The sequence below is a fragment of the Lactuca sativa genome, chromosome 3 (genome assembly GCF_002870075.4).
Source record: "Lactuca sativa cultivar Salinas chromosome 3, Lsat_Salinas_v11, whole genome shotgun sequence".
Lineage (NCBI taxonomy): Eukaryota > Viridiplantae > Streptophyta > Magnoliopsida > Asterales > Asteraceae > Lactuca > Lactuca sativa.
The window spans coordinates 317,322,708-317,347,675 of record NC_056625.2 but is presented as its reverse complement, the minus strand read 5'-3'; the positions used below and the strand labels follow the sequence as shown (position 1 = coordinate 317,347,675).

General features: G+C 39.4%; 2 protein-coding genes across 2 annotated transcripts; one reads left to right on the top strand and one right to left on the bottom strand.

Annotated features, from left to right (window-relative positions):
* The first annotated feature begins 4,983 nt into the window (after positions 1–4,983).
* Positions 4,984–6,465, top strand: LOC111902928 (retrovirus-related Pol polyprotein from transposon TNT 1-94). The gene is made up of 2 exons (XM_023898736.2): positions 4,984–5,907; positions 6,322–6,465. The coding sequence occupies exons 1-2, from the start codon at positions 4,984–4,986 to the stop codon at positions 6,463–6,465; spliced, it is 1,068 nt and encodes a 355-aa protein (XP_023754504.2).
* Positions 6,466–10,880: 4,415 nt separating this feature from the next.
* Positions 10,881–12,426, bottom strand: LOC111902929 (protein CURVATURE THYLAKOID 1A, chloroplastic). Its single transcript, XM_023898737.2, has 5 exons — positions 12,210–12,426; positions 11,654–11,748; positions 11,432–11,539; positions 11,283–11,354; positions 10,881–11,172 (listed from the first exon to the last, which is right to left on the bottom strand). Exons 1-5 carry the CDS (start codon positions 12,358–12,360, stop codon positions 11,098–11,100), a joined length of 501 nt encoding a protein of 166 aa, XP_023754505.2. The 5' UTR covers positions 12,361–12,426; the 3' UTR covers positions 10,881–11,097.
* Between the last annotated feature and the right edge of the window lie 12,542 nt (positions 12,427–24,968).

Below are 24,968 nucleotides of genomic sequence, written 5' to 3'. Positions count from 1 at the left end.
AATTGATTCTCCACTTCATTCTTGAACTCTTTGAACTTTTCAAACGTTTCTGACTTTTGCTTGATTAAGTAGATATACCCATATCTACTATAGTCATCGGTAAAAGTCACATAGAAGCGGTTCCCATCCTTTGTGGTTGATCTAAACGGTCCACATACATCGGTATGTATGAGGTCCAATAGACCCTCACCCCTTTCACATGTACTAGTGAAGGGTGACTTGGTCATCTTTCCAAGCAAACAAGACTCGCATGTGTCATCTTCCCTAAGGTCAAATGACTCCAACACTCCATCCTTTTGGATTTGGCTATGCGCTTCTTGTTGACATGTCCAAGACGGCAATGCCACAAGGATGCTCTATCCATACTATTGGAAGAATCCATGCATAAAACATCATTTCCTAGGTTATCTACAATCATAACAGTTTCATAAATTCCATTACATGGTATTGCTTCAAAATATAAGACACCATTTAGATAAGCACAAATAGAACCATTGTCATTATTAAAAGAAAATCTAAATCCTTTTCTAAACAAACCATGAAATGAAATGATGTTTCTTGCCATTTCTGGCGAATAGCAACAATTGTTCAAATCTAAACATAAACCATTCCTAAGCACTAGAGAATACACTCCAATCTTGGTCACAGGCGACGATCTTCTGTTCCACATGATTAAATTTATTCTTCCACGCTCCACATCCCTATTTCTTCTTAGTCCCTGCAATTAAGAACAAATGTGGTAACCACACCCGGTATCAAGGACCCAAGAAATAGCATGAGATGAATCATTATATTTAATTGTGTATATACCTGCGAAAGACGGCTTGATCTTTCCTTCCTTGATGGCTTGCAGGTAGTCTGGGCAGCTTCTCTTCCAATGCCCTATTTTGTGGCAGTGGTGGCACTCTGCCTCCTTTGGGTTAGGGTTAGGCTTAGCGGGATCAACTTTGGTCCCACTAGAAGAGGAACCATCTCAGGACTTTCCCTTGCGGTGGCTCTTAGACGGAGCCTTCCTCTTCTTGCCTCTTCCTTGCCCAATGGCCAAAACAGGAGCAACGGGTGGATTGGGAGTGGGTGCAACAGACTTTTCCTTGAGGTTGCTTTTAGCAACCCTAAGGAGACCTTGGAGCTTACTTAGGGTGACCTCTTCTTTGTTCATGTGGTAGGTCATCCTAAATTGGTTGTAACACGGAGGCAAAGAGTGAAGCACCCTGTCGATCGCCAAGTCTTCCCCAAAGTCAACATTCAACTTGCGAAGACGATCGACATACCTTTGCATCTTTTGCAGGTGCACGGTTAGAGATTCTCCATGACCCATTTTGGCGGAGATCATGTTAGTGAAAATCTCGTAACGCTCCTGCCTTGCGTTTTGGTGGTATCTCTCCAACAAGTCTTGGTGCATTTCGTACGGATACATGTCCTCATAGGACTTTTGGAATTCAGCATTCATTGTGGCTATCATGATGCAATGAACCTTCGTTGCATCACGTTCATGAGTCTCAAAAGCAGTCATTTCAGCCGGAGTAGCGATTTCTAGGTTGATCTTCTCAAGCTTCTCATCGAGGACATACTCCTTGTCCTCGTAGCAAGCAATTGTGCGAATGTATCTTATCCATTCGCTAAAGTTCGTCCCATCGAAAGTCACCTTTTGGCAAAGGCTCATCAATGTGAATGAGCTAGCAGCAGCGTTGTTCGCGTTCGACATCTACAAATAGAAAGGACAAAGATAGATTAGAATTTGAATCCCTAATTATCACCCAATAAGAAAAATTAGGGCTAGGATCCAACAACAATATTTACATGTTAGAAAAGGGATGTCGTAATCTAACATGCAAACAATTTGAAGGTAAGTGAATTACGATTCACTAATTCTCCACCATGAAAACATAACTTTAAGTTCTAAATGTATTAAGAATTCCTAGGTTTGGATGAGATTCATTGAAACTTTTCAATGGCATGTTTAAATCTCGATATGCCCCTCTCGTTTGTGACTGGGATACCGAGGATCACAAAGTGGGTGTGAATTACCATGCAAATTCACATGGTGCCTTCATTGTAACAATCACATATTCGATGTGCCGGTAAACCACACACGCTCCATCGAACTATGATAAACAATGAATCACCCTTTGCCACCTTTGTTTAGAACCAATTAGTGTGTCGGTAAACCACACACGCTCCACTAACTTCTTAGCAAGGGTGCAAAGTGTAATTTCATGGGATTGCATCAATTCACTTTTCCTAAAGTAACTAGGATTGGGAATTTTGAAAAACATGTAGTTACTTTGTATTTCATATTATACTTTTAATGAGAAGATGAAGTTGCCCTATCCTACCCGTTCGGCTAACGACCCTCCACCGATCAAGCAAGCGGTGGGTGTGAGTGTACACCCATTAAGCGCCATTTTATAGGCAGCAACCTTATACCCACCTTATAGACCGGCTTCGTGAATGAGGCCTACTAACGGTAAGACTAGCATTTTAATTTTACATATATATATATATATATATATATATATATATATATATATATATATATATATATATATATATTAATCTTGTAATATTATATTAGTATAGGGTTGAATTTTAAACTTGTAAAATTCTAGGGTTTGAAATTTAAATTGTCTAAATTAAACTTTTAATCACAAAACATAAATTTCAACACTTGAGGGCAATTTTTAAACTTTTCAAAACATAGGGGATCAAATAACAAATAATCTAAATTAACATTTAATCACATAATTATCCATATTTGATTTATTTAATAATTTCTTGCAAAACAATTTACTAATTTAATTAAAATAATTAATCAATTATCATATAAGGAAATTAATATTTAATTAATTGATAAATATCTTCAATTAGGTCAAGAATATACTCATATATATCATAAAATCGGATTTATATTGACCTAACATGATTAAGGTAAGTATCCAAAAGATAAACAACAAGAAATCCCGAAATTAGCTCTTTCTGACGCTCGGACTCGCCGAGTACCATAATGGACTCGCTGAGTCGAGCCTACTCGCCGAGTTCATCAGGCAGAAACACAAAATTCGAATTTTTGCAAGCATTAAACAAGCAACCAATGCATCAATTCAATAGAAACCAATCTAGGCTCTGATACCACTGATGGGTTTTGGCCGTATGAACATTCCTATGTGCACATGCAAACCCTAATGCTTGGATCTAGGTTTTACTAATTGAACATACATTGAATCCAAGACTTCTAATGGCTAATAGAGTATAATTACATAAGAAATCAGAATTAGAAGATTACCTTGAATCACTTGCTTGATCTTCTTGTCCTTGGAGCTTTAGAGTCACAATTGTCACTCCTCTAATGGCTTACAAACACCAACTAGCAAGAGGATGATTTGAGAGAGAGGAGAGGGGATCAAGAATCGGCCAGGGTTTCTTCTAGAGCATAGGTGCCAATTTTCCTTGACCCTTAGGGTCTATTTATACTAATGAGGCTCCTAGGGTTTCACCCTTAAACCCTAATTGGATAACTTAGGCCCTAAGCAATCCAATACCCTAATGATAAGCCTTGGACGAATTCTATGGCTATCCTAAGCCCTAGAAACCGTCCACCCCTTATCCATAAGGGATTATAGCCCAAAGTACAACTATCATACAATTGACAGTTTATGCCCCTTTATTCAATTAATCTCCTTAAGTTACCAAATTAATTCCTAATTAATTTATGACTTATATTAATCAAATAACAATATTATTATTCCTTAGATTATTCTCATAATATATAAATAATATTTCTTCTCTCATAATAAATCATCCTGTGAAGTTGCTATGGTGAAGGCAACCCAAAAGGACCATGCACAACCGGGTCAAATACTTGCCTAATATAGTTGCAGCCTTAGACACTAGACACTATTCCAACAATAGTGTCACTGAAAATGTAAATATAGCGCCTGTAGTGCCAGAACCGATTATGTATGTTACACCGGAGAATTATAAGTATATCGGTGATAATGATGTTGGTACATATGTTAATGATGTTGGTGTAAATCATTACTTTGACAAAAAAAAGCACTAGACGTGGTGGATAAGGTTGGTAATGAATCTGGAAAACAAGAAGTTCCATTTTTGCATGATGGTGAACTAAAAGGATATGGCGAGTTTGCAGAGTGTGACAAGTTGGATATATTTGGCCTAGAGAGTGATTCTGACAGAGAAGAATTTGATGATGAACCTAAACTTATTTATTCAGATACCATGTTTCATGGTATGTTGGTGATTTTAGTGTCACCATCTCATTTTAAGTAACTGGAACTAGCATGTGAGCTAAGGGGCTTCATGATTTGTACTCTAATATATGTACAGGGTTGTGCGGAGTGCACGCATGTATAAGATCGAGTCAGAAGTCGGTTCGATGACTAGTCAGGGGTCCGGGGGCAGCGCCCCTGGGTCCGGGGTTTCCAAAGGGGCAGCGCCCCTAGCGGGGTCCAAGGGGTAGAGCCCCTAGCTGGGGTCCAAGGGGCAGAGCCCCTGCCAGGTCAGCGGGCGGTAAAACTAACGAAATGGAAAACTCAATTTCTTGAGGGTGATTATGGTAAAACTAACGAAACTCGTTAGTTTTGGTAACCCTAATCCGGATTAATATTACTTGCTTCCAAAGCAACTAATGGCGGCCCAACCCTAATGAAACCCTAATCGTGTTTAATATATAAACAACTCTTCCGTTCCAGAAGGGGGACACTTTTTAGCTCTCGTTTTTCATCACACATTCACACAACCCTTTAACATATTGGCTTACGTTTTCTGTGCCTAGAAATGTAAGTGTCCACTTGGATTATCCTAGGCTGAATTTCTTGTAACCCAGGCATAGGGTGGAAATATCAGTTTGGAAAGTGATATCACGATCCAAGTTGGTATCCAGATCTCCACCACAAACCCTAAATTTCCCAACAATCGAACTGATATTCACTGTTTCTGGAGATGGGTGACTCAATCCGCGAGATGACCACTAAGTTTGCCAAGTTGGAGAAGTTTGAAGGTGTCGATTTCAGGCGCTGGAAGAAAAAGATACACTTCATGCTGACCACTTTGAAAGCAGCATACGTGCTGACTACTCCAAGACTAGCAGAGCCTGCAGAAGGTGTTGTTGAGATGGCTGAAGAGACAAGAAAGAGACAGAAGTGGGACAATGATGACTACATCTGCGAAGGTCACATTCTGAACGGTATGTCTAATGCTTTATTTGATATCCATAGTGAAGCCTTGTTTGCCAAGGAGTTGTGGGATACCCTTGAACTGAAATACATTACTGAGGATGCTTCTAGCAAGAAGTTTCTGGTTAGTGACTTTAATAATTATAAGATGGAAAATTCAAGGTCTGTCACTAGACAGTACAATCAACTCCTTGGCATATACGGACAATTTAAATTGCACAAAATGAATATGGATGAATCCATAGTTGTGTCCACTATCAATGAAAAACTGCCTCCATCCTGGAAAGACTTCAAACATAACTTGAAACATCAAAAGGAGGAAATGTCATTGGTTCAACTTGCTAGTCACATTCGTATTGAAGAATCTCTTCGTGCAAAGGAAAGTGACAAATCTGAAAAACCCAAAGGAAAAGTTGAACCTGGACAGCCCTCGGTTCATATGGTTGAAAACAAACCAAGGAACCAGAACCACAAAGGACATGGAAAACGTAAGCATGAACATGTCCCAGGCAACTCCAACAAAAAGAGAAAGGATCTAGTTTGTTGGAGGTGCAATAAAGTTGGGCATTACAAGCGTGATTGTCATGTGAATTTGGGCAACAATGGTGCTGGAAACAGTGGAGCCAATGGGAAAGACAACAGGTCTTCAGCCCAAGTTAAAGGAGGTCAGTGGGAACATAATGGAAAACTCAATTTCTTGAGGGTGATTATGGTAAAACTAACAAAACTCGTTAGTTTTGGTAACCCTAATCCGGATTAATATTACTTGCTTCCAAAGCAACTAATGGCGGCCCAACCCTAATGAAACCCTAATCGTGTTTAATATATAAACAACTCTTCCTTTCCAGAAGGGGGACGCTTTTAGCTCTCGTTTTTCATCACACATTCACAGAACCCTTTAGCATATTGGCTTACGTTTTCTGTGCCTAGAAACGTAAGTGTCCATTTGGATTATCCTAGGTTGAATTTCTTGTAACCCAAGCATAGGTAGAAATATCAGTTCGGAAAGTGATATCACGATCCAAGTTGGTATCCAGATCTCCACCACAAACCCTAAATTTCCCAAGATGGTATGCCCCCATTGCCTTCGTGTCCTGTAAACGATGATGTGAACATTCCATGTCAGAGGGTGGATATAAATGAAGAGATTAAGGTTCTAGACATTTTTGATGACAAAGAGTTGCTCAAGCTTGCAATTGGAAGACAATGCATGGAACAAGGTAAGCAGTATAAGACTACCAGTTATGATGAGTTGAACCTTTGCCAATGACAAAGAGTTCCGATGCTATTGAATAGATTTAAAAAAAAAACGAAAAAAAAATTTCTTATGGTTCATACGAAACCGTAGGTGTACAAGTCGACATTGTACAATCTGCGCATTGGGCACTTGTACACCGTAGGTTTCATATGAAATCTACGGTTTTAAATTTTTTTTTTTCGATTTTTTTCAAAAAAATTTAACCACATATACAAAACCTACTCCTAATCACAAACACGGTAAAATTTTGATGAAAAGTAGACAAACCTGGTTGTTCTTCGGGTGCTCCATTAAGAGAAAAAAGTAGCCAAACCAAAGAAACCAATAGGAAAAAAAGCCATAAAGTGAGATTTTTTTTTTATTTTATATTTTGGGCTAATGGGCCACGAAAAAATAAACGGGTCTGTGAAACAGTATCTCAATACCACGAAATAATACTTTTCGGCCTAAAACAATAGTCAACCACGTTGGCCGTAGTCAACCATAAGTTGACTACGGTTTTGTGGGTTATTTTTGGTTAAGTGATATTTTTTGGCTATTTTTTGATAAATAATTAACAAAATTGGCTAGATTAGTATTTTGGCCTATAATCATATGCATGTTTTTTTTTTTTTTTTTTTACCTTTTTCTAAAATACTAAAATTAATTTTAAAATAGTTTTTTAATAGATTATTTAAATTTTAAAATATAAAAATAAAGTGTAAAAAACATTATTTTTTAACTTTTTTTTATTATTTTGTACGTCAAAATATTAATTTATTGTTGTTGTGTCGTATTTTTTAATCAAATAAAAATATTTATATGTATTTCAATTTATAAAAATATCTACCCTAATAAATAAGAATGATTTTGCCACATGTCTTTCTCTTATTCAATTTATCACATGTCATTTTGTCATAACCTAGAGTTATATTTATTTTCCACTTGTCATTTATTTTATTTTTCATTTTTAATATATTATTAGTTTAGTTTCCATAAATTAAACCTACCATAATGATATTAATTTCATATTTTAAATTTTAAATTTCAATTTCAATTTCAAATAAATTTACAGTTTAAACCTTTGTATTTAATATTTTGTTATAATTAACCTGTTTAGTATGCGGGTCTGACAACTAAACACATAATTTTAACTTATTTATTTTTTGCATGTTTTTTCTCATAATTTTTATTTATCTCAAATTTCAAATTCAAATAAATTTCTCATTTAATCGTTTCTAATTATAATTTTGTTTTAATCAACCCGTATAATATACGGGTCTCACAACTAGTAGTGTTAATAAATTATCTATAATAAACTAAATAATGTTATAATAAATAGATTTATTTGTGAATAAAAAACTATTAATCATAACTTAATTATTAAAACTTCTAATGATTAATAAAAATATGTAATCATTAAATTAATTAGTAAAAGTAATGATTAGAAAAATGTTTAGGGGTAGGGATAAGTGAAGATGGGGTAGGAATAAATGAAGCCTATTTAATATTTATATCTTTAACTCTTTAAGTTGAACATTACTTACAGTTTATATTCTTTTTAGTTTCAAAAAAATACTTTCTGCCCTCTCTCTCTCTCTCTCTCTCTCTCAAAATATTAGTTTATTATCGTTGTGTTGTATTTTAATTTTTTTAATTAAATAAAAATATTTATATATCTTTTATAAAAATAGTATTAATAAATTATCCATAAATAAACTTATTATATCTACATTAATCCAAGAGCAATATTATCATTAATCACATTACTGTTAACATTAATATAAAAATAAACCTATTATATTTTTTTATTTTATATAAACTAATCAACAAAAATATTCAAAAAAGAAATTTTGGAACTAAAGTGAAATTTTTCCGAAAATATTGAGATTTTTCTGACAATTTCCCTTTATATAATATCTTTTTTTAAAGATTAATTAAAAAAAATCTTCTATTTTATGTGTTTTTCGGATTAAACTTTAAATTTAGTTTTTTCCTGAAAAAACCTTGATGTTTTCATTTTTTCTTAAAAGCCCTAAACCTTGTATTTTTATCCGAAAAAACCATTAATCTTCAAAATGCTTCAGAATAAACCCTCAATATTTTTAGTTTTTTCATGAAAAAAACCCTCACATTTTACAATTTATTTGGTAAAATATGTCTAAAAGGCCATATCGAAAAAAAATGAGAAAAATACAAGTTCTTTTATTGTGTGTGGTGGGCGACGATTATGAGAAAAATACATTCCAATGGCGAGAGCAGGTCCATTGATTTTAGATCGTGTAATGAGAGGATAAGAGGATGTTAACGAGGTCTGATTATGCTTGACAGCGGTCTGATTATGCTGTGCGTGGGTGACTGTCGTTTTCAATGGTTCCATCGTCGGCGATCTGGTGGTTTCAAAACGATCTTGTGTCGGCAATTTGATAGCTTCTGTGGTGGGGTTCAGTTCCTTTTCTTCATTAGAGTTGGTGAGAGATAATGAGAAGTGATAGAGTGTGAAATTACTGGGGTGTATGGATGTATGGTTGGGTTAAGGGGGGGGGGGGACCTATGTTTGTTAATATATTTTTTAATTAATAAATAGTTAAAAAAAATTAAAAAATAAAATATTAAGGGCATTTTAATCATTTTCTATTAAGCAGAGACTAACACCGTAACAACATCAAAACCTGGGGACGTTCCGAGTGAAAAAAAAAAGTTAGGGACCAACACATGAAATTTTAACAAATCATAAGGACGGTTTCAATAATTTGTTCTAAAAACAATTGGAATATTTATGAATGTGATGTTAACAATGCCTTTTTACACGAAGATTTGCAAAAGGAAGTTTACATGAAACTTCCACATGACCATGATATTACTTCACATTTTCTTGTATTTGTACTTAAAAAAAAATCCTTATATGGATTAAGGTAAGCTTCCAGACAATAGTATGTTAACTTGTCTTCAGCATTAAGAGCACAAGAGTACATTTATTCCCGAAATGATCATTCACTTTTCCTCAAATGAAGTAACTCTTTTGTAGTCATTGTATCTGCCTATGTTGACGACATCTTAGTCACAGGAAATGATATAAAATCGATTAGCCATTTAAAAACCTTTATGGATGCTCAATTTCAAATAAAAGACTTGGGCTTCATTCATTTGGCATTGAGTTTGACAAAATTGAGCAAGGCATGGTTTATCAAACTAAATATATCAAAGTGTTACTTTTTACTTACAACATCATTGAATGTGCTTCCACTCATCTTCCTTCTCAATTTAAACTTCTTCCAGTAATGTTTGGTCATTTACGAAATGCAACTCTATATAGACTAGGGCTGAGCATTTAGACCAAACCAGACCAGACTGACTCTTGGACCGGACCAAATTAAGAGAAATTGGTGTCCCTTGGACCGGACTTGTTGAGGTCAGGTCCAGGTTTTTCGGTTATTGTACCCATTGTACCCATTGGACCGATACAACTTTAGGTACATATAGTACAACTCGTTAAAACCTACAGAAAGTTAATTTACCTATTAAGACTTTAGAATGAGTATTTGTATTGTATCAGACATGAACCGAAAATGGATAGGACCGACTCTTGGACATGACCTGTTTTAAAGAAATCAATGGATCTAGGACCAGACCTATTGAGGCCAATCCATGTTCGGTTCCCGATTTGGTTTGGTCCAAAAGTTCAAATGCTCACCTCTACTACCAACAACTTGTTGGGAAGCTAAATTTATTGGTTCACACCATGCCAAATTTGGCTTTTCCTGTTCAACATTTAAGCAACTTTAACAAAAACACCTTCTCAAACTCATTACACAACTGCTCTACATGTTTTGAAGTATCTTAAAGACACCTTATCATAGGCTTTATACTTCAACAATTGATCATCTTTCAAATTAGAAGCTTATTGCGATTTTGACTAGCCTTCATGCCCCATCGCCAAAAAATCAATTAGTGGGCATTTTATTACTTTTGGTGACACTCTTATTTCATGGAAATCAAAGAAGCAGATCATAATTTCTTTATCCTCAGCGAAGCTGAGTCATGCAACAAGTGTTTGCAGATCTTGCATGGCTAAGCAAATTGTTTCATGAATTTGAATTGGGTATCTCTGATCACTCACATTCCTTTACATTGTGATAATATGACAACAATCTATATAACATCTAATCCAGTGTTTCATGAACGTATAAAACACATTGAACTAGATTGTCATTTTGTAAGAGAGAGAGAGAGTCACAAATGCTCTCATTCAATTAGCTCATGTTCCACTTTTGATCAAAAGAGTTCAACATTCTATGGCAAAATCCAAGCTTGGTGTTTGTAATTTCCCTCAACCTTGTCCCCGGGGGGTTGGGGGGGGGGGGGGGGGGGGTCTACTCAAGATAAATGATGAGTTAGTTAAAGTTAGTTAGAATGAGTTAGTTTTGGTTGTTGATTTCCTCTGTATATATCTTTGTAGCCTCTTCATGTTTGAATAATAGAGAATTCAATTGAATCGTTACATTTCCTCTCTTTCTTTCTTTCATTACAAAAATATCTCATCAAAGAAGACCAAAACATATTTTCTCGGGAATGGTTGAAGATATTTTTCATAAGGCTTTTGAACAATCTTATTGGCACACATGCATGACTACTTACCCAAATTTTATAAGAAAAATTTAACAATCATATAATTTCCTCGGTCCCTGCAATCTTCTTCTTTATCCACTCAATATCAGTTGCCAACTCTTTTCTGCTAGACTGAAATATATAAAATATAAAATTCCAAAAACATGAGTATGCATGCCTTTTCAAGATAAAATGTGGCTAAACCCTACGATCTTCTTGTATTCAAGTTGCAAGAAATTTACCTTGAAGAGAAGATATCGGTAAACAAACCATCCAGTATATCCAAGTCCTACCAACTCCAAGATCTTTGGAAGCTGTGACAATATAATATAAACTATATTAGAAAACAAGATTTCAAGAACACAATACAAACAAGATATAGAAAGCATACCAATGGCACTGAGTTGACAGCACCAACAAGGATTGAAGATATCCAAATTGCAACAACTGCTCCTCCTCCATAGAATATAACTGTTGACTTGTCTTCAAGTGCATCCCACTGTAAACAATTTCGTAAAGGAAACAAATATTAAATCAGAAACAGACACTGATAAGTAAGTAGATCATGACAAAAGAATTGAGTTGAGCTTATATATGTTTCTTGAATCTTCACCTTTTCCTTCAAGTCATTGAACAATTCATTAGCATCCGGAGGAGATGATGCATCTTCTGAGGCCTTGATCTTCAATAGAGATGACCTTCGTGATACTAACAAGCAATTAACAACTTACATATCAAATGCTATCCAGCTTTATAGTACAGAGAACACACATATCTAAAAGAAACAACACGTGTAATGGTGAAGATTGATATCCAAAGTTCCGGATTAAACAGAATACTAGTTTCAAGTTTCAACATTGATATGAATTTGCTTACGCGAAAGGTTTCTAATTGAGTGACTTTTTACGAGGTTCAATGAAGTACACTGTCAAATGTACCTAAAAACGTAAAACAACCCATGTTGGTTTTGAAGTTAAAAGATATATCGTGTTCACTAATTGCATAACAGCCTACCACAAATTTCAAATCTACAAGGAAGCAGTTTACGTGAAGTTGTCATTGAGAACCTCAAAATCGATCGAAAATCCAGCTCACATACTAACTTGTAAACAATATGCTCGACGAAATGCCTCAGAGAACAACAATAGTAGCACCGACAATAAAGTTACCTGAAATCTGTTTGATCGAAGTGGAAAACGAACGAGCTGGAAGGTGTGGTAACGATGAGCAACGGACAGCGGTGGTGCTAGGAAGACGAGGTAAAACGACGGCGGTGGCCGCCGAGGAAGTTGCTGCCGCAAACGCCGTCGCCATTTTCATAAACTCTACGTATTCAGCCGACCTCAACTTTTTCTGCTATCCACACTCATCTCTCTCCTTTTCTTTTTAGCTTTTGTTGGATTCTTGCTTTGACACGTGGAGAAAGGGAGCATTTTGATTGGTTAAGTTTCTATCTTCGTAATCCACGTTTGATCGGTTCCTCTGCGGCAACAGCTACTTTTTGTATCGATGTGTTGGGTTGTGTTTGATTCAAAATGTTATTTTTTTTTTCAAAACTTTTATTTAATTATTGGGGTTATATTTGATTTATTTTTTATTTAGACTTAAAAAATTTAATAAAAGAACCCATTTAAAAATACTTGGCGTTTACTAATATATATATATATATATATATATATATATATATATATATATATATATATATATATATATATATATATATATATATATATATATATATATATATATATATATATATATATATATATATATATATATATATATATATGATACAATGAGAAAATAACATGGAAAAAACATTTATTCAAAAATACCAAAAAATGACATGTGTCCAAGTTAATGAGAGAGTGACATGTGGCAAAATTATTTTCATTTATTAGGGAAGATTCTAATTGTCTAATTTTCTGATCATTTAACTTCAAACTTGATTTACTTCTAAGATTTTTATAAATTACACATTTATCTTCCTCTTACATAATTTTCATTTTCAACTACAATATATATAGCATGGTAGGTGTTCGGCCAAAAGATGTGATGTAAGAGAAAGATAATAAGGAAATTTCAAAAATATTGAAAGTAAATCATGTTAGGAGTTGAAGTTTAAGAATATTATAATAAATATTTCATACAAAATGACGTGTTATGGTGTGTTTGGGTACCTAATCTTATATACCCTTAAGGGTATATTCACTTTTCCCTATATATATATATATATATATATATATATATATATATATATATATATATATATATATATATATATATATATATATATATATATATATATATAATTTTGGACTAATCTTAAAAAAGTTTTTTTTTCTCAATTAAATTTCAAATTTAATTTTTTGTCTGAAAAATACGCTATAATTTTTTATTTTTTTTCGAAAAAGCCCTCAGCATTGTACTTTATTCTAAAAAACCCCTCAACCTTCTAAATGTTTCCAAATAAATCCTCAAACTTTTTTAGTTTTTTCTTTTTCGAAAAGCCCACACATTTTATAATTTTTTTTGTAAAATATGACTAAAAGGGCCAGACCCGAAAAAAATAAAAAGTTACAAAGTAATTTTCAGGCAAAAAATATTTGAGGTTTAATCCAGAAAAAACACAAAATATAAGGTCTTTTTTAGATTAACCCTTTTATTTTTATTTTATTTTAAAATAAACTCAATTTTAACATATATCTAGTTATTTTATTAACGAAGTGTAACAGCCCGGAAACCAGGTACCCTTCTATTTATCCCTTCATCTTTGTTATGTTCTCTTTTTAGGGTTGCATGATTTGCGAGTACGCTGGGCGTACAAGAGGTACGCTGCGCGTACTCGTGCGCTTCATTTGGACGCGTTCACCCTCAGGTACGCTAGGCGTACCCAAGGTTACGCGGGGCGTAACCGGTCCAGACCTAAAAACCCTAATTCATTTCGAGGGCTATAAAAGGAATGTGTGGCTCCACTTCTCAGCCACCATCCCTCAGAAAGAAACCCTAAAGAGAGTGTGCAACCGTTCTTAGGCCATTTGTGAGTATTCTAAGCTTGGTGGTGCCATTTCTAGGTAGCAAAGGAGAAGAGGAGCTCATTGAGGAAGGCTAGAAGTGGTACTCAAGTGTAGATCTGAGCTTAGCAAAGGTTGAGGCTTCATTTCAAGGTAAAAAGCGCGGATCTTGTTCTATAGTTCTTGTAATATGCTTCATGTACCATTTTCTAGGGTTTTAGTCCCAAAGGTGGAGACTTTTGAGCAAATGGTCTCCATAAACTTAGATCCTTCGTATTTCTGGTCTATTTGAGTTGTAGACTCATAAAAATGCAATCTTGGTCGTGAACATTGCACCATGCATGAGATCTAGGTCCTAGAGTTGGAATAGAGTGATGTTATGAAGTGTTGGAGCCTTTACAACCATGCCAAGGCTTAAAGGTCTCGACTTTATGGGTATAGACGCATAAACTGAGCCGGATCTAGAAGTTGGAGTAATGGCTTAACCGATTAAGACCAGAAATGATGTATGCTAAAGTCTGATGGTTACGCTGGGCGTAACTTCCAGTACGCGCAGCGTACTGGGTGGAGACCCCTATCCATGGGTTGGCGATGTACGCCCCGCGTACATCAAGCAGTACGCCCCGCGTACTCGTAGGGTTGACTTTTGTTGACTTTTTAGGGTTTTGGTCAACATGAGGACTTTGGGTCAAGGAGGGGTAAAATGGTCTTTTACCCTCTGAGGATGATGATAAGGCTTAAAGTTTAGTTGTGGAAGTCTTGATTATTAAATGATATTTTTTTATGATTAGGCAAGGTAGAGTCGTCGTTGGGTTTTGGAGATAGCGAGTACGCGAGATCTTAGACTTTCCACGAGGTGAGTCTTCTCACTCTACGTTACCTTGAGTGGTAGTATTGTGTGACCGGAAGGTCGTATGTGCTTACATTGAGTATTATGTTATCCTATTGTATGTGACATGCTATGCATTATGTCTTTGTGATTTATGCTATGCGGAGTTTATAGACCGGACCGGAGGGTCCAACAATTCAGACCGGGCCAGAGGGCCCAACGAGCTATGACCGGACCAGAGGGTCCAACGAGCTACAGGACTGGAGGGTCCCGCTGAGACACATTGACCGGAGGGTCGTACTGTAGCCTCGAGTGGCGTATGTGTTGTATGCGGTATTTTGGGGAACTCACTAAGCATTATGCTTACAGTTGTTGTGTTTGATGTCTTAGGTACCAGCGAGGACCATGGGAAGGCGATGACTTGACTCGTACACACTCACACCGATGGAGTCACATTTGAGAGATCTTGGGAATTTGTTTTGAAAACACTGTTGTTTCGGATTTGAAATTATGATATGATATACATTTAGTGGTTTTAAAAATTAAAAATTTAATTGGAATTTTACGTTGTTACAAGTTGGTATCAGAGCCTAGTTTTGAGGGATTCGGATGCACCTTCGGGCATATTTGAACTCAAACCGAGGATTTGAGAAATTTTACAACCAAAGCTGCAAATTTTCTAAAAAGAAAAAGAAGTTTTGGAAACGAGCAGAGTGGATGGTGTGTACGGTCAGCAGCGCCCGAACGGTGAATCCCCAAAATACCCTTACATTATATGTTATGAGTTATGAGATATTATTTTATGCATGATAGAGAGGCTAGGTACTCCTATAAGGACTAGAATGGCCTGATTTGTGATGCCTTAGCATAGGAGATTACTGTTGCTATGAGATACTTTGAGAGTGAGTAGGTAGCAGTGAGGATCTCATGATAGGTCTACTAAGGGTAGCCAATGCATAGCGAGAGTAGAGTATTTACGACTTGGGATCCTAGGAGGAGGACTTGGATTGTATATTGATTCAATGTGGACAATAGTATTGGGCCCGTACTATTGAAAACACCGGATTGGTGCGCAATCCAAGTAAGAATCCTTGGGGGTACCAGGAGTGAGGATGTTTGAGTTATCGAGCGTGAGAATACTCGAGAGTATCCCTGATATTTCTTATGTTGTGTTTCAGAGGTTGATCATGGTCGGGACACGCCACAACCCCGAGAGCAGTGGGGTGAGCGACGAGGAGATCCGTCGGATCATCCATGAGGAGGTGGCTGCTGCCATCAGAGCCGAGATTCCGGAGATGTTTGGGTCTATTAAGACCACATTGATCGAGACGTTTGACGAGCGTTATTCTGCCTTGACTGATGCTGCTGTTGCTGCAGCCACAGCAGCTATTGCTGCTGCAAGACCCCAGGGTGGTGATTCGTTGCTGTACCGAGAGTTCAGCAACACGATACCACCAGAGTTCGATGGTACGCAGGACCCGATTGCCGCTATGAGGTGGATCTCAGACATGGAGGGGTGTTTCTATACGTGCTCGTGTCCGGAGCACTTGAGGGTGCGATTCGCACTCAACCAGCTTCGCTTGGGGGCGAAGGACTGGTGGAAATTCGTGACCGCGAGCTGTTCTACAACTGAGCTGACTGCAGTGACCTGGGAGAGGTTTACTGCGATGTTTCGTGACGAGTATGTTCCCCAGGTGGAGAGGGAACGTTTAGCTCAGGAGTTCTGACCCTCAAGCAGGGGACAAAGTCGGTGACAGTGATTACGAGGATGTTTCATGAGCGGGCACTGTTTTGCCCGGAGTTGGTGTCCACTGAGCAGGCTCGCATGAGCCGTTATCTGAGTATTTTGAGGAGGGACATCCGTGAGTTCGTGACGAACTCGACTTACCAGACATTTGCCGAGCTCCAGGCAAATGCCAGGAAGAGGGAGATCGAGCTTGAGACACAGGCTAGGGAGGAGACTGAGTTGCAGAGGGGTGATCGACGACCGGCGCAGTCGCAGCCGGCCGCCAAGCGGGCAAAGCCCGCTGATTCGAGGACGGGCAGTTCGAGGGGCTGCACTTGTGGGAAGTGCGGCAAGAGCCATGATGGGCCGTGCAAGACTGGGGTATGCTACAAATACGGGAAGGAAGGACATTTTGCGAGGGACTGTCCGAAGGGGTTCTCGGTTTGCTTCCATTGCAACCAGACCGGCCATTGGAAGGCCGAGTGCCCCCAGCTTCAGAGGTCAGCGCAGGGGTCTGCACCTGCGGTTTGAGCTGCTGAGACCCGGCCAGTGAAGGCCGAAGCACCGAAGGCTAGGGGGAGAGCCTTCCAGCTGACTGCGGAGGAGGTCCGCGCAACACCTGACGTCGTGGCGGGTATGTAATCTTTATCTATTTTATGTTGAGTTTATGCTATTGTAATTGCTATATGTTATGCGTAGGTACTTTTCTTGTGAGTTCTGTACCTGCATTGGTTTTATTCGACTCGGGTGCGAGTCGGTCTTTCATATCTTTGGCTTTTAGTCGGCACATTAGTATTCCGAGGGAGGCGTTGAGTCAACCTCTACGGGTTTCCATAGTAGATGAGTGTGAGGTATGTGCTACTGAGGTGATACGTGGATGCATGCTGGAGATCTTCGGGGTGGAGTTCCCGATTGATTTGATTCCGATCGCTATGGGGGATGTTTGTGTCATAGTAGGAATGGATTAGTTGAGCCGTTTTGGGGCTGTCATAGATTGCGAGCGTCAATTGGTGACGATCCGAGATCTTAGTGGGGGAGCGCTGACGGTTTACGGCGAGGGGAATCGTGGTGGTTCGATTTTTTGTTCAGCCGCTAGAGCGAGGTGGAGTTTGCAGCAGGGTTGCAAGGGGTTCGTATCCTATGTGACAGATGTGCGAGAGGCCGCTGGGAGGCCAAGTTCAGTGGATGAGGTGCCGATAGTGCGTGAGTTCCCGGACGTGTTTCCCAAGGAGTTGCCGGGTATGCCTCCCGAGAGGCAGGTGGAGTTTCGTATCGATTTGGTTCCCGGGGCTGCGCCTATCGCCAAGGCGCCGTATCGGCTAGCACCGCCAGAGATGCAGGAGTTATCCTCACAGCTGCAAGAGTTGTTGGGGAAAGGGTTCATCCGTCCCAGTAGCTCTCCCTGGGGATCGTCGATCCTTTTTGTCAAGAAAAAGGATGGTTCACACCGGATGTGCATTGATTACCGGGAGTTGAACAAGTTGACGGTCAAGAACCGTTATCCGTTACCGAGGATCGACGATCTATTCGATCAGTTGCAGGGGGCGTCTTGGTTCTCCAAGATTGACTTGAGATCGGGATATCACCAGATGAGAGTTCGGGATGAGGATATCCAGAAGACGGCGTTTAGGACTCGTTACGGGAATTACGAGTTCGTGGTGATGCCATTCGGGCTCACCAATGCACCAGCGGCGTTCATGGATCTCATGAACAGGGTGTGTAGGCCGATGTTGGATCGTCCGGTGATTGTTTTCATTGATGACATCCTGGTGTATTCGAGGACCAGAGAGCAGCATGCGGAACATTTGAGGGAGCTCCTCGGAATTCTGAGATCGGAGAGGCTCTTTGCCAAATTCTCCAAGTGCGATTTCTGGTTACGGGAAGTCCAGTTTTTAGGGCATCTCGTTAACCAGAACGGGATATTGGTTGACCCAGCCAAGATTGAGGTTGTGATGAGTTGGGAGGTGCCGAGGTCACCTACGGAGATCAGGAGCTTCTTGGGGCTGGCAGGCTACTATAGGAGATTTATCAGAGATTTCTCCAAGATCGCCGTGCCACTTACCAAGTTGACCCGGAAGGGTGTTACTTTCTCATGGGGTCCGGAGCAGCAAACCTCGTTTGGGACCCTTCGTCAGAGATTGTGCGAAGCTCCTGTACTCGCACTACCAGAAGGGATGGAGGATTTCGTGGTGTATTGTGATGCTTCGATATTGGGGATGGGAGTGGTGTTGATGCAGAGAGGGCATGTGATCGCATATGCATCGAGGCAGTTGAAGCCTCATGAGACGAGATATCCCACCCACGATTTGGAGTTGGGGGCTGTAGTGTTTGCCCTTAAGATCTGGCGTCACTATCTGTATGGGGTTCGGTGTACGATATACACTGACCACAAGAGCTTAAAGTACTTGATGGATCAGCCAAACCTGAATATGCGCCAGAGGAGATGGTTGGATGTGGTGAAGGATTATGATTGTGAGATCCTGTACCACCCGGGCAAGGCTAATGTCGTAGCCGACACTCTGAGCCGTAGGTCGGAGAGCGCCCCGATACGAGACATTTGTATGAGGTTGACAGTGATGACTCCGGTATTGGACACCATCCGAGGGGCCCAGGCTGAGGCTGCGAGACCAGAGAACCGAAAGCGGGAGCGGGTCGTTGGGCAGGTGTCGGAGTTCGTTACCGATAGTCGGGGGCTTATGACGTTTCAGGGTCGGATTTGGGTACAGTTTGTGGGCGGGACGCATACCATTTTGATGGAGGAGGCGCATCGATCGAAGTTCTCGATCCATCCCGGGGCTACCAAGATGTATTTGGACCTAAAGAAGGAGTATTGGTGGCCCTGTATGAAGAGGGATGTTGCTTGGTTCGTCGAGAGGTGCCTAACTTGTCACCAAGTTAAGGCCGAGCACGGGCGTCCGCATGGTAAGCTGCAGCCGTTGGAGATTCCTGTATGGAAGTGGGAACAAATTACCATGGATTTTATCACCAAATTGCCAAGGACTGCGAGAGGAGTCGATGCAATTTGGGTGATTGTGGACAGGTTGACGAAGAGCGCTCATTTTCTTGCTATCAGTGAGAGCTCTTCTGCTGAGAGGTTGGCAGAGTTGTATGTGAGGGAGGTGGTATCGCGGCATGGGGTTCCGTTGTCGATCGTTTCAGATCGAGACGTGCGATTTACTTCCAGATTTTGGAAGAAGTTCCACGAGGAGTTAGGTACGAGGCTGCATTTCAGTATCGCATACCACCCGCAGACGGACGGACAGAGCGAGCGGACGATTCAGACACTTGAGGATATTCTCCGAGCATGTGTTTTGGATTTTGGAGGGAGTTGGGACACCTATCTACCCTTGGCAGAGTTTTCGTACAAAAACAACCATCATTCGAGCATTGGTATGCCACCTTTTGAGCTGTTGTATGGGAGGAGGTGTCGCACCCCCATCTGCTGGGGAGAGGTGGGGCAACGGGTAATGGGTAGTACAGAGATTGTACTCCAGACGACCGAGCAGATACAGTAGGTCAGGCAGAGATTGTTGATCGCGCAGAGTCACCAGGTACCCTTCTATTTATCCCTTCATCTTTGTTATGTTCTCTTTTTAGGGTTGCATGATTTGTGAGTACGCTGGGCGTACAAGAGGTACGCTGCGCGTACTCGTGCGCTTCATTTGGACGCGTTCACCCTCAGGTACGCTGGGCGTACCCAAGGTTGCACGGGGCGTAACCGGTCCAGACCTAAAAACCCTAATTCATTTGGAGGGCTATAAAAGGAATGTGTGGCTCGACTTCTCAGCCACCATCCCTCAGAAAGAAACCCTAAAGAGAGTGTGCAACCGTTCTTAGGCCATTTGTGAGTATTTTAAGCTTGGTGGTGCCATTTCTAGGTAGCAAAGGAGAAGAGGAGCTCATTGGGGAAGGCTAGAAGTGGTACTCAAGTGTAGATCTGAGCTTAGCAAAGGTTGAGGCTTCATTTCAAGGTAAAAAGCTCGGATCTTGTTCTATAGTTCTTGTACTATGTTTCATGTACCATTTTCTAGGGTTTTAGTCCCAAAGGTGGATACTTTTGAGCAAATGGTCTCCATAAACTTAGATCCTTCGTATTTCTGGTCTATTTGAGTTGTAGACTCATAAAAATGCAATCTTGGTCGTGAACATTGCACCATGCATGAGATCTAGGTCCTTGAGTTGGAATAGAGTGATGTTATGAAGTGTTGGAGCCTTTATAGCGATGCCAAGGCTTAAAGGTCTCGACTTTATGGGTATAGACGCATAAACTGAGCCGGATCTAGAAGTTGGAGTAATGGCTTAACCGATTAAGACCAGAAATGATGTATGCTAAAGTCTGATGGTTACGCTGGGCGTAACTTCCAGTACGCGCATCGTACTGGGTGGAGACCCCGATCCATGGGTTGGCGATGTACGCCCCGCGTACTCGTAGGGTTGACTTTTGTTGACTTTTTAGGGTTTTGGTCAACATGAGGACTTTGGGTCAAGGAGGGGTAAAATGGTCTTTTACCCTCTGAGGATGATGATAAGGGTTAAAGTTTAGTTGTGGAAGTCTTGATTATTAAATGATATTTTTTTATGATTAGGCGAGGTAGAGTCGTCGTTGGGTTTTGGAGATAGCGAGTACGCGAGATCTTAGACTTTCCACGAGGTGAGTCTTCTCACTCTACGTTACCTTGAGTGGTAGTATTGTGTGACCGGATGGTCTTATGTGCTTACATTGAGTATTATGTTATCCTATTGTATGTGACATGCTATGCATTATGTCTTTGTGATTTATGCTATGCGGAGTTTATAGACCGGACCGGAGGGTCCAACGATTCAGACCGCGCCAGAGGGCCTAACGAGTTATGACCGGACCAGAGGGTCCAACGAGCTACGGGACTGGAGGGTCCCGCTGAGACACACCGACCGGAGGGTCGTACTGTAGCCACGAGTGGCGTATGTGTTGTATGCGGTATTTTGGGGAACTCACTAAGCATTATGCTTGCAGTTGTTGTGTTTGATGTCTCAGGTGCCAGCGAGGACCGTGGGAAGGCGACGGCTTGAATCGTACACACTCACACGGATGGAGTCACATTTGAGAGATCTTGGGAATTTGTTTTGAAAACACTGTTGTTTCGGATTTGAAATTATGATATGATATACATTTGGTGGTTTTAAAAATTAAAAATTTAATTGGAATTTTACGTTGTTACACGAAGTTAGTTACCAACATGTAACATATTATCCCCTAACTCACGTGCGTCCTAAGCATTGATCGCCTAAAACAATAATTGATTCTATAACCCTAGATCACATTTATTCTTTGTATTCTTCTACTTATACACAGCAATGAGTCTCCTAAAATGACTTCTTCTTCAAGCATTATGAACATAAACTTAGTAATCATTCTGAAATTGAATTTTGTTATTGTCAGGATGAAGCTTCTCTCTTTACCTTATGTCTTAAGGTTGTTTTCACAATATTGATAATGTTTTAAAAGGCTGGCCCAAAGCTATTTTCACAAGGTTTAATGGAATTTTTATTTTAGGATAAATGACATATTAGCCCAATAATATATTTCGAATTTATCCATTTAATCCCTTAACTTATTTGTATGCATTATGAGAGAAGAAAGTTGTTTTTGTTGGGTCTATATATGTAACATCCCGATTCCCAAGTATAAATTTTTAAAGCTTTTATATTCATAATTATAGACGTACTCAACGAGTTGGCCGCCTCAACTCGTCGCGTAGAAACTGATAAAGCCGCATGGATTCCAAAACCTACTCGGCGAGTTGGAGGACCCAACTCGACAAGTTGAAGCTAGACATGAAAACCCTAATTTTTAGGGTTTGCACCCTATTTAAAGGACCTTAAGTCCTCCCTCCAGCCTTCTTATCACCTTTCACATCCAAAACAAACCCTAATCGAGCTAACCTCCTATTTTGAGTGTATGTGAGGCTAAAAGTGTGTGTTTGGTGCATTTCTTGAAGAGACTTGAAGATTGAGAAGCTTGGAACGAGAAGGAGCTTGTAGATCCAACATCTTTCATTTTAGCATTCATTTGAAGGTAAAAAGTCATTACCTTGATTATTCTCTTGTTAATTCTCTTCATTTAAGAGTTTAGGGTCATTTCTAGCTTATTCTTGAGAAATTTCTGGTTTTGAGCACATTTTGAAGCGAGGAGTTCAGATCTGGACTCCTTTAGGCCCTAATGGACATAAAGTTCTCGACTTTAGCAAGCTTTGGCCTTTCTTCATGCCCTAAACCTCTTCCTAAGGCTACTTTTGGGTGTTTTAACCTCTCGAGGTCTTGAATGGACGTAAAGTTAGCAACTTGACGTGGTAACTACACTCTAGGAGGATAGATCTACAATTTGGAGCCTTGGTTTCGCTTAAAAACGTCTAAATGAGAAAAGGACTGAAGGAACTCGACGAGTTGCATAGTCAACTCAACGAGTTGGATGAGGGTTTCCCGCTTTTCTGGATTCTGCATGAACTCGGCGAGTTAGTGAGATAACTCGAGGAGTTGGTTAGGGTTTGCCTGATCTTCTGGACATTGCATGGACTCGATGAGTGGTATGATAACTCAGCGAGTTAACTAGGGTTTTCGTGATTTTCTGAGTTTTGAAGGAACTCGACGAGTCTGTAAGCTGCACTCGACGAGTTGGGTCAACAATGACTGTTGACCTTGACCGTTGACTTTGACTTTGACGAAGGGTTGACCAGGTTGACTTATGAGGGTACTTTGGTAATTTAGGTCTTGATAAAATTGGTCCTATGGTGATTGTAGGTGGTTGAGTTTGGAGTGGTGTTTGGGAGTTTGCCATTATCATCCAGTGCTACTTGTGAGGTGAGTTTTCTTCACTATACTCAAGGGTCGAAGGCACCAAGGCTGACCCTTTGGATTGTTAACCTGCTTTATTATTAGTATGATCTGTTAGATCGATATCCTGGTAGATAGGATGTTTCTATGTGATTATGATCGATTAGATCGATATCCTGGTAGATAGGATGTTGCTATTGTTGGGTTTTGAGCATTCTAACACTCCTAAGTGTACATGCAACCCTAAATACCTTGGATCTATGTTTTCTCTATTATACATGCAAATATGAACTTTCCAAGGTATTCATCCTAACTAGCATAATAACATTGAATCATATGACTATATCAAGTTAAAATTACATAACTCTTTGATGTAGAATGTCTTCATGAAGCTTGAGTGCCTAGTGCCCCAAGTGTGACACCTCAAATGGTTCACACAACACCAAATGCACATGGAATGACTTGAGAGAAAAACCACACTTCATGAAAATCGGGTAGCTCTTCATTCTCACACATAGTGGCCGATTTCTTGAGCCATGGGATTCTTTTATATGGTGGCTATTAGGGTTACACCATGTAACTCATAAATTTACCCATTCCTTATGCTCCATGGATTTTAACCTCCATGGAGTATCCATGGGTCACCCCATGGACTTAGTCCAACATAAGGAATCTTGGATCACAAGCCCACATATATAAGAATGAATGATTTACACAATCAACCCATACATTTAATTAGTCTCCTTTTGATCACTTAATTAATTCCAAATTAATTCTTGATCAATACTAATTAAATAACCTTATTAATATATTAGAAATTATAATATATTAACAAACCTTAAGTGTTATTTCTCTCATTATAGTCTATCCAAATGCATGATGCCATGTAACTCAAATGGACCATGCCGAGTCGGGTCAAGTCTCACCATTTATAGTTATGGACTTAGATATTAATCCAACAGCTATGTGCAACATTCCAAAAATGCAACCCTAAAAATTTCATTTTTAATCATTATCAAAAACCATAAATCATCCATCATCATAAAGAAAATCAAGAACCATGTATCTCAAAACATCGTGTCAAATACTATATCGAAATCATATGAGAAAATACTAGAGTCTAAAACAATCCTAGGATGAAACTATGGTGTGTGCCATGCGATCATCCTGAGCCCTTCCCTTTGCTAGTGGAAGTACCTTAAACCAAAACTGAAAACCGTAAACACGAAGCTTAATGAGTCTCCCCAAACTACCACATACCATACACATAACATATAACATATCTTGTGCCCCACCCTTGCTACATCAAGTCTAGCTCGGCATCGACTTTCCCAACATCGGGCCCCACCCGACATCGAACCCTATTCGGCATCGGGCCCCACCCGGAATCGAGCCTCACACGACATCGAGCAGATCTCGGCATACATAATAACATATCAACTAACATATAACATAGCACATATACTAACATGGAAACCTTCCTCGGGTCCCACCCGACATCGGACCTAGATCCGGAAACATACTATCATATCCTAACTAACAAGACATT

Bases quoted from the DNA above. Each gene is read 5' to 3' on its own strand.
- LOC111902929 (XM_023898737.2), bottom strand. From the start codon at position 12,360: ATGAAAATGGCGACGGCGTTTGCGGCAGCAACTTCCTCGGCGGCCACC. The intron at 11,540-11,653 runs GTGAAGATTCAA...AATTGTTTACAG, and splicing joins TCAATGACTTGAAGGAAAAG to TGGGATGCACTTGAAGACAA. The intron at 11,173-11,282 runs GTAAATTTCTTG...TATATATTTCAG, and splicing joins ACCGATATCTTCTCTTCAAG to TCTAGCAGAAAAGAGTTGGC.
- LOC111902928 (XM_023898736.2), top strand. From the start codon at position 4,984: ATGACCACTAAGTTTGCCAAGTTGGAGAAGTTTGAAGGTGTCGATTTC. The intron at 5,908-6,321 runs GTAAAACTAACA...ATTCCATGTCAG, and splicing joins ATTTCTTGAGGGTGATTATG to AGGGTGGATATAAATGAAGA.